At 47.1% G+C, this 9,715-nt stretch overlaps 1 protein-coding gene across 5 annotated transcripts in view; it reads right to left on the bottom strand.

Annotated features, from left to right (window-relative positions):
• Positions 1-1,154: 1,154 nt before the first annotated feature.
• Positions 1,155-9,715, bottom strand: part of CTDSPL (CTD small phosphatase like) — a 125,869-nt gene continuing 117,308 nt past the window's right edge. For 2 of the 5 annotated variants that reach the window (XM_079934963.1, XM_079934964.1), the window contains 3 exons: positions 8,540-8,725; positions 4,917-5,034; positions 1,302-3,954 (listed from right to left, as the gene is read on the bottom strand). In XM_079934963.1, the coding sequence (XP_079791089.1) occupies positions 3,827-3,954; positions 4,917-5,034; positions 8,540-8,725 (432 nt within the window). In that variant the 3' untranslated portion in view covers positions 1,302-3,826. Of the gene's footprint in view, positions 1,267-1,301; positions 3,955-4,912; positions 5,035-8,539; positions 8,726-9,715 lie in introns of those variants that run through there. The other 3 variants (XR_013830267.1, XM_079934965.1, XM_079934966.1) reach the window with 3 other exon arrangements.

The raw sequence follows: 9,715 nt of genomic DNA, 5'->3' as shown, positions 1-9,715 counted from the left end.
TGCGAATCAACAGGCTGCTCACGGCCCAGATTCACCACCTGGCATGGCCACTAGCCTGATCTCCAAGGAGAACACACTGGACCCTCAGGCCTTCGGGAGGAGGCTATGTGGGCTCTAGGTTCTCCACCCCACACCTCCCTTACAGCACCCTCTCCTAACCCAGTGATTCTCAGTTCTCGCTGCCCATTAGAAACCTGAGGGCCCTTAAAAATACAGATCCTCAAGTCCACCCCAGACCATTTAAACCCAGCTTCAGGGGCAGTGACAGTTCTCAACCAGTTGTTTGCTTGTATGCAGAGGTGGGGCCTGGGGGCAATGCCAGAGAAGCCAAGGGGAGGGAGAGGGCTAGGGAGCTGAGCAAAGGAGAGACAGAGGGACAGAGAGGGACACAGCCTAGGAATCCAGACCAGGGAGGAAGCTGGGGTGACTGCTCTGGCTGGCCAGGAGCTCTATTGCAGAGAGGGCACCTAGGGGCATGGCACAGACTAACTAGGGGGTGGGGGGGTTTGGGGTGTGTCTCTGGGTAAATATTAGGTTTCCTGGCCTGATATAACACTGTGCCCTGTGTTGTTTGGGATGAATATACATGCCTGGCAGAACCCTGTATCCCTCTGACAGACAAAATAGACTGCAGAGCATTGTCTCACTGGCCTCTGTTTTCTCATCCACAAAATGGGGATAAGACCTATCTGCTGAGATTGTTGACCCTGGTGTTTTCTGTTATCTGAATTAGGTATCATTATGAAGAAACAGTCCTTAGAGTGGTGAGACTGTGCCCAAGGCTCTACCGGGACTTCCTAGCAGAGGAGCAGGGCGGGGAACTTGTCACCCCTTACCTTCTCATACAGAGGGGCTGGCTGAGGGCAATGTTTCTGGATGTCCCAGTGCAAGAAAACTGTTTTGGATATCCTTACGCTCTTCCTGGGTCCTTTGCCATGCTTCATCTGATAACCACAGCACCTCAGCCAGAGTATGCGAGGGCTATGGGTTTAGGTACCACACTCAATGCCTGTGGCTCTGAGGCTGTGGTTTCCTCAGGCTGCACTTGGAAGCCTGTTGGTAGGGCTGGCGTCCTTGGGGGAGGATGGTAAGCCAGACCGCTTCTGTCTGGGGAGATGAAGCCAGGGTCCTAACACTGGGCAGAGTGGTTTCCTAGCTCCCCTTGGAGTCAAGGTCCGTGGCTCCTGAGATCCTGCTCCCATTGGCCCCTGCTCTTCAGAAGCTGGGGCACCGGGAGACCCAAGGTGCCGGTGTGAGGCTGTGCAGCTGGGAGAGAACAGAGAACAGAGTGAGGAGAGGTGCTAAGAAGCAGTCCACCCACAAGAGAGCGCAGTTTCATGTATTTATTTTTGGCAGGAAGGAAATCATTGCAAATCTCTTGACTGACAATGCTCGGCCCTGGAAACGTGCACATTCTACATGTAGTATTTCCCCAGTGATGCTGGATTGTTTACACATTCAAATGTCCAACAGAAATCCATGACTACCCAGACACCACCAGCATCTCCACCACTTGGGGGTGTGCGTGTGTGTGTTTGTCTGTAGAGAAGCTCCCTAGAGAATGGAACAGGAACAGATACCATCAAATTTACAGTAAAATAGGAACAGAGGCAGCCAGTTGATTTTGCACAGGTATATGCAAGCACGTCAAACCATCCACTCTTCTCGAACCCTGGCATGCCAACTGTCCATCACAGCACCTTTAAAAGCAGAGGCACAAACGTCACGAGTGTTTGACCATAGGGCTGTGTGGTTCTGGATTTTATAAGAAAGCCATCTTTAATACACAGGGTCATAAAAATGTTGCCAGGTTATAGACTTATACAGATTTCCTTTTTATACAAGTTCAAATGCTGCAACCATGACAAATCAGTGTCATTAGGGCATCCTCATGTCTCCAAAATCATCTCATCAAAATTGCACCACATCAAAGGAGTTTCCCCGTCAACCATCAGCTATGACACGTGGTGCTTCTCTTTAGGATACAGATGCATTGTTTACAAACAGCTAATGGGTGAAACCACGGACCAACACGTAGGATTCCAGAGCAATGGAAGACAGAGCAGTAACAACCTCAGGTGTGCCTGGGCACCTCCACTCAAGGCCCGGCCAGAGATGTGATAACATCATAGTCCACGAGCCACAGAATCCTGTTCCAGATCTTTATGTAAAAAATATTTTTCCAGGAGACTATATTTTAACCTGGTACCAAAAGGACCATGGAAACTCAAGAGGTCAGATTTCTCATTTGGCTGAAGAGTTGGGGGGTGTTTTGGTAACAATGGGAAGTATATGGCACAGAGAAATAGCTGATGGGTTTCATTAGGTTTTAAAGCCCACAATTTAATAAAAGGTAATAATTAAAAACAATACCCGTATTTACCTTAAAAAACATAAACCCCGAACATTCATCTCATTTCTTGGCCTTATGTTAGAATTCTATTGCTTCATTTACATGTAGATGATTAAAAATATATATATCGATATAGATATTTTGATTATGTACATAAAGCAGAATCAAGGGTTAAAATAAGAACGGAATTTTGGAGTGGGGTCAAATAAGGTGCACAGAATCCAGAATGCTCCGAGGGCCCGCTGCCCTCCTGAGACGTTCTGCGTCTGTGGTGGCAGGAACTGGGTTCCACCCCCGGCAGCTCTGCACTGGCTCAGTGCAATGGTGCTCACGGTTTCAGGAATGACCAGGTGAAGTGTCTGGCTCAAGCCTGCCAAGTGTCTTCACTCCATCGGAAGTGGGGCACGACTCCTAGGTTTGATTCCCCTGGAATATTCTAGGATTTCAGTCCTCTCTGCCCCCTATTCCAAATAAGACCTTGGGATGCCAACAAAGAAGGGGGCACAGGTGAGGTTCTAAGGCTCTCATCAGGACTGATTTCTGTGTGGATGTCAGCACATGTCAGACACTTGACTGCAACATTCAAGACATTTAAGGCAGTGGGTTCTTTTAATGACTAGTTTTCCAAATCAAGGTGTATGGCATGTGCAGACCCGCCACGTAACTGTTATTTTCTGTAGTCATGCCTTGCAAGGGGCTCTTTCTATTTTAACTGGCATGTGGATTACTGGGTTTGGAACACTCAGAGCATGGGGAGACCTGGTTACCCCTGAATACTTACTTCTCTTCTGAAAGCACGGCAGTCTGCAGACCAAAGTGCTGTTGGGAGGACGTGATTGGCAGCTGGCTTCACTATTTTATGAATGAAAGCAGAAAAGAAATTTTACTTTGACAGCTCCCCGCCCCCCACCGTTTTCCAGTCTTCTTAGTGCCAGTCACTCCCACCAGAACTCCGGCCCGACCCATAGAGGACTAAGGCAATGGTGCCAACATGAAAGGGTTCTTTTAAATTATCTTTAAGAGCAATACTTTATAGACTGTCTTATTGTCAAACGAGGAACATGGCACTGCTTAAAAGATCTCACTGGGAAAGGCTGCAAAGGGAGCCCCGGCTCAGGGAGGGGGCCCTTCCTCTCCTTGGCTCTGGGCGATGGGTCCCACATCTAGATGCGTTTCCCCAACCCTCGGCTCAGAAATAGGCTGTGCTTCAAAAGAGAAGACCAAGAGATGGACTCGGGCCACATCAGCGTGGTGGTGGGTTGAGGCCACAGGTTCTCAAGAGACAACAGTCGGCTTATCAGAAACTCTGAGCTTGACTGCCGTTTGAAATGAACGCCACACCGGTCAGGTGCGCTGGCCCTTTTGTCTTTGTTCCCTTCTGAACTCCCAAGGCTGGTGCCAGGGAAGGAACGCAGTCCACAGTCTGCAACGGGGTGGGACACCTATGTTTCTGACCCTGTCCAAGTCTGCAGCTTAGCAGTGAGCAGATTCTGAGCGTAGGCACAGTGGCAAAGAACAGTGTAACAGCCGCTGGTCAATTCCATTTGGTGGCAGCACGGTAGCAGCAAAGAAAATTCCCAAACAGCTCCACGGGTATCCAGCTTTTGGAAAGGACAGATTTAAAAATCAATCATCAGATTTTTTTTAAACTATCCAAGGGTTTTAGAGTTTCTTAGAACTGTTCTACCAACAACAATCAAACCAAAAACATACAGAAATATGGCAGTAGTGTGAAAGCGGAAGTGACATGATGCCACTTTTCCAGGGGAAACTGTGACCTCAAGACAAATTTGTCACCGTCAGAAACAATACGAGTAATATAAAAGGATCTACCGTTTCCTAAAGCGTTGAGCCACACGATTGCGGATACATTCCAAACTGGGTCAGAAATGAATGCACACACTGACACCATCACAAAATCTCCTCGCAGGGGCCTGACCCTGCGGCATGCCACAGGCGGTCGGAGCAGCACACCCACTGGGAGACAGGCTCCTATGACTCACCCCCATCCCTTACCACCCACCTCCCTCCCACCTTCCAGGTTTTAGAAAATTGTCATATTTATCTTCTTAGAGAAGCTAAGACAATAAAAGACTAAAAGATGTCTGGAAATACGTTGTATAGAAAAATTAACTCTCAGCTTAAAATAACATTCAAAAAGGCACTTCATCCTGTAGGAAAGAGATTCTGAGTTGGGTCAGCTACTCTGAGCTGGGGTAGAAGGGGACAGGCTGTCTGCTGGAGGGGAGGACAGTTGAAAGGAAGTCTGATAGATATCAAGCTTTTTTTTTTTTTCCCATTTTTTTCCTTTTTGGTATGTTTTAAGAAAAGCAAATCCAGTAAAATGCATGTCCCTTTACGAAATTCGTTAAAAGAGTTCATTTTAAAATAGTTGTTTCTGTTCTTAAAAAATAAACCAGGTAGGTATGGCCACATTCGCCCCGTGGCCTGGAGTATGGCGTGTCCTCACTCTTAGCTCCTGGGGAGCTGAGGCCAGGCAGGTCCCGAGGCTGAGGTTCCAGGGTGCACAGGCGGGAGGCGGGCGGAGGCCGGGGCTACCTACTGCAGAGTCTGTGCAGCATGCTGTACACGTCGTCTTCCTGGCTCAGGCCCTCAAAGAAGGGGATGAGGTCCAGTAGCTCCGTGTCTGTCATGTCATCGAACCAGGACTGCACAGGCACCTGGAAGACAGTGCGTGGAAGGGGCAGCAGAACTGTATCCAGGCCTGGGGGCCGCTTCTAGCCTGACTGTGTCCCTGTACTTTAACATTTTCTTTGGTAAGGAGGATGGGTACCTGGAAATCATCATCATCATCATCATCATCTTGTTCGTTCTCCTGTCCCAACTAAAATCAATCTAGATCTACCTGGTTCAGGATGGCAAAATTAAGTGTACCCACTTTGCAGGCATTTGCCTGTTTTGTTTTCCTGCCACAGAAAAGGTGGCCAGGGCGCAGAATATATAACTAGCTTAGCACCTTGCTAATTCCAGAACGCTCTTGCCATTGCATTAAACCAGCTTCTGGTACCTCAGAGCACTTGGAGCCAGCGGACACCAGCCAACACTGACATCAGGGAGCCCACATAGAGGGCACCAGAGGGCTTCCACTTAGGGTCACTGTGCCAGACTGCACGGCAAGGAGAAGTGGACCATTTCCTCCCACGCTTAGCAGAGATCAGGTAAAAGGGGAAGTATAAAATTTCAGGACATTCTGAAGCCATGGGCAAGACAGCATTCTCCCTTAGGTTTAGACAGAGAGGTGGGGAAGGCTGCTAGTGGGTAATAGCCAGGGGTGCCAAGAAGAGATATTAAAAGAAATTGGGGGAAGCCAAAAAAGTTGTAAAGCAGTATTTTTGACCATTTTAAAAATCTAAAGACTGCTCAGAAACATAAAAATTCAGCATGTAATTTAAAAAAGAAACAAGGTAAGGATTAACCAAAAAAATGACTACTCCTGGGGAAGGGGCAGGAATGGGGGAGAGGGCAGAAATGGACACAAGACTTCTCTGAATTTATCTTTGCTGATAGTTTTGATGTTAAACTACGTAAATGTGTTACATAATTGAAATAAAATTAAATCATTAAGAAAAAAAGCAACAAAAGATGAACCTTAGTGTATATAAGTTTGTGACATAACCACAGAGGATTATTTCAAGTGATTTTGAAACATAGTGCTCTTTGTAGATTTCTCAAAAAAACAAAACCTCTAAATGCACTCAATTGTTTTATTATTAGTAATAATATTAAAACACTGCAATTCTGAAGCTATTAAATGTATACTATAGAATAAATCAAATCTGTAATGATGTTAGTATCTTTAGGAATCAGGAGTTTCAGCATAAGAGAAGGAGACACAAATACAAAAACAAATTAAATAAAAACCATTACAACTGAATTGGAAAAACCAATGTGAATTTATGATTTTGTTTTCATTCTAAAAATAAAAATAAGTGTATTTTAGCTCTGTCCAGTAGAAAGGACTGGAAGCAAAGGACATCCCAGTAACAATGAGAACCCACCCAAACTGTGGTCTCTAGATACCATTTTCATTCTTAGGAATCAGGGTCCATAGAAAAATGGCTGATTCCAGGGCTGGAGCAAGAAATGGACAAGATGAGCTTAGAACCCCTTGCTGGACCAGAAAGCAGGAAGCTATCAAAGACTATTGTTATCTGAAGGGGCATCCACTGGCCAAAGTATACAAAAGGATAATAGATGGACTTAAGTTATAACATAAAAAAAATCCATGAGTTCATGATGGTACCTAAAAAAATTCACTGGTTACTTTTGGAGGCTTGCTAGAGCACCAACTCATGACTCTGAAAACTGCAAAATTAATGAAAAAGAACCAAGACTTTACTCTGACTTCCCTATTCAAACATTCAAAATGAATTTTAGGGTAATCAAGTAGTCAATGAGAGCAAGTTCAATTTAAAAAAAAAAGAATTCCAGCCCATAAATGCAGAAAGAATGATAGGATTCAGAAATCACCATTTTGCAATTCCTAATGAAATAGTGGATGTAGGTAAGGATCATCAACGACTGCTCACAGTCGTGAGCAGTCGTGAAAGGTCGATTGAAAATTTAAAAATGGATGGATCCGGCTGACAACACCTGAATCCAAAAATCAATTCAAAATCTTTAAAAGTGGGACAACCTGATGTCGTATGCCTCCTGATGGGATACCACAGTGAGTACACAATACCAAAGCAGTGTATGGACCTTGTCTGGATTCTGATTCAAACAATCCAAATGTAAGAAAATATTTCGAGATGATAGGGAAAAGATGAACACAGACTGGATATTAGATAATATTAAGAAACTGTTAGTATTATCAGATGTGATAATGGAATCGGGATTTTTTTTTTTTTTTTTTTTTGGCCACGCCACGAGGCTTGTGGGATCTTAGTTTCCGGACCAGGGATTGAACCAGTGCCCCCTGCAATGGAAGCGTGAAGTCCTAACCACTGGACTGCCAGAAAAGTCCCAGGAATTGGGATTATACTAAAAAGAACCCTTATCTGTTAGACACATTACAAAATGCATTATGTTGAATTTGATTAACTCATCAAAAGGAGCATATTTAAATATGATACATTTTGAATGTTTGTTCAAATAATGATTATACACTAATGGAATCTAGTTTGAACTCAGTTTTTGGTTATAAGTGGAGCAACAGAGTTCTGGCCTCAAGGAAAGGACCCTGTTTGGGCTTTTGTTGAGTCTGAGAAACATGGGCTTGGGAGAAACATCCTCTCCAGGGCCTGAGCTGAGGCCTGGCATGGTGGCCACCATGGAGGGGTGAGCAATCACCAATGGGGCTGGTCTCTCTTCCCCTGGAAATGAAGGGCGGGCAGCAGGAGGGCGTCTCTCCTGCTCTGAGTCATGCTGCACCCAGAGAGTCGGCACTGGGAGCTGCCACACTCCATGGTTTTTGTTTGTTTTGTTTTTGCAGTACACGGGCCTCTCACAGTTGTGGCCTCTCCCATTGCGGAGCACAGGCTCCGGACGCGCAGGCTCAGTGGCCATGGCTCACGGGCCCAGCCACTCTGCGGCATGCGGGATCTTCCCAGACCGGGGCACGAACCCGTGTCCCCTGCATCGGCAGGCGGACTCTCAACCACTGCGCCACCAGGGAAGCCCTCCATGGAGTTTTATGTAGGAAATGTTCCCGTTGTCTACTTTTTAGACATCATTATGAGGTCGTAAAGCCTGGCAGTCTTATCTGAAGACCTCATTGAAGTGCTATTCATTCTTAATACTTCTGTTGAAGAGGTCACCCAGGCCTTCTAAGTCTACAGGGGTCATGAAGTCCTGGGCAACAGCCAGCTCCAGGAAGCTAATGACAGAACCTTCCCGGTCACAATCCTAAAGATGCTAAGGAGATACAGGCTCCTTGAGCCTGCAAGCTCTGCTCTAAGTGCTTTTCACGTACTGCCACCCAATCCTCCAACAATCCTATGAGATCAGCATGCCTATACTCCCCATCTGACAGAGAGGACAACTGAAGCTCAATGGGCATAAATAACTTGGCCAATGTCACGTAATTGCTAAGTGGCAGAGTTGGGATTTCACCAAGGAAAAGGCCAAGAAACCCCGCACAGGGGCTTGAAGGTACAAAAGTGGTTCTGCCTGGCAAGAGAGCTCAGATGGAGCTCTGCGTCCTTTTGCTTTGGGGCTACTTACTGCATTCTCAGGATGGAAGATGTACGAGGCAGGAGAATTGTCCACGATGATCACTTTGCTCAGCTCCCGCCCAAGGCGACTCAGGTCTTTCACATAGTTCCCTCGATGGAAAACACATGATTCTCGGAAGAGCCGGGCCCGGAACACACCCCAGCGGTCCAGCAGGTCAGCCACAGGGTCTGCGTACTGGAAAGCAGGTGTTACAATGAAGCCTGGGCGCCTGGAAGAGCCCAGAAGCCCTGACCTCCTGCAGCAAGATCCGTACTACTTTTCTAAAAAGGGATTTAAATAACTGGATGTGTTTCAAGATCCTGGTTATTTCCCTGACACCCTGGATTCTTCCATCTCTCTCACTTCTCATATCCAATCCATCAGAAATTCTTGTCAGTTCCAGCTCCAAAAATATCTTGAATCCACCTGGATCTCTCTGTATTGTCACTGCCTCGTCTGGGCCTCTGTAGTCTCTGGCCTGTGGTGGCTGCGTGAGCCTCTAGAATAGCTTCCCTCTTCCCCTTGGGCCTCCTTTCCACCCCTTCACCCCACAGCTGTCAGAGCGGCCGCTGGAAGACATCTGTCACACCACATCACTCCCTGCACTGTCTTCCCGTCGCATTTGGAACGAGGCCCCCTGATCCCTGCCGGATCCTGTACGGCTGCAGCCACTTCTCAGCTCCATCTCAAGTCACTTGAGCCACACTGGCTTTGCACATGGTCAGGACCTTTGCACCAGTGTCCCCTCTGCATGGAACACTCTCTCCCCCGCTCTCTGCACGAACTTCTCCTTCTGTCTCCTCATTTTTCAGATCTTGGCTTCCCTTATCACCTACCCAGCCCTTCCTCTCTGCCTACTCTCTGGCCTCACAGCCATTGCCCCCACGGAGCTCACCACCTGACGTTCCTGTCACCTGTCAGGGACCAGGCCTTGCCTGTCATGTTCCCCATGACATCCCTAGCACTTGTGGGTGCCTACCTCATAGTAGGGCTCAGTAAATACTAGTTCCGTCAGTGAACGAAAGAGCGGACTTGGTATCTGTCTTGTGTGCACGGGGCCACACTGCCCCCTAGAGGTGCTCTGGGCAGCTGGGCCAGCCCAGCCCCCGACTGTCACTGGATGGTGCCCAGACAGCACTTCCATTTACTTGGAGCCCAGGAGTTTTAAGGGAGGGAGTTCGAGCC

This window comes from Stenella coeruleoalba, assembly GCF_951394435.1.
Source record: "Stenella coeruleoalba genome assembly, chromosome: 10".
Classification (NCBI taxonomy): domain Eukaryota; kingdom Metazoa; phylum Chordata; class Mammalia; order Artiodactyla; family Delphinidae; genus Stenella; species Stenella coeruleoalba.
The sequence above is the reverse complement of the archived record's forward strand: the minus strand, read 5'-3'. Positions and strand labels throughout refer to the sequence as shown.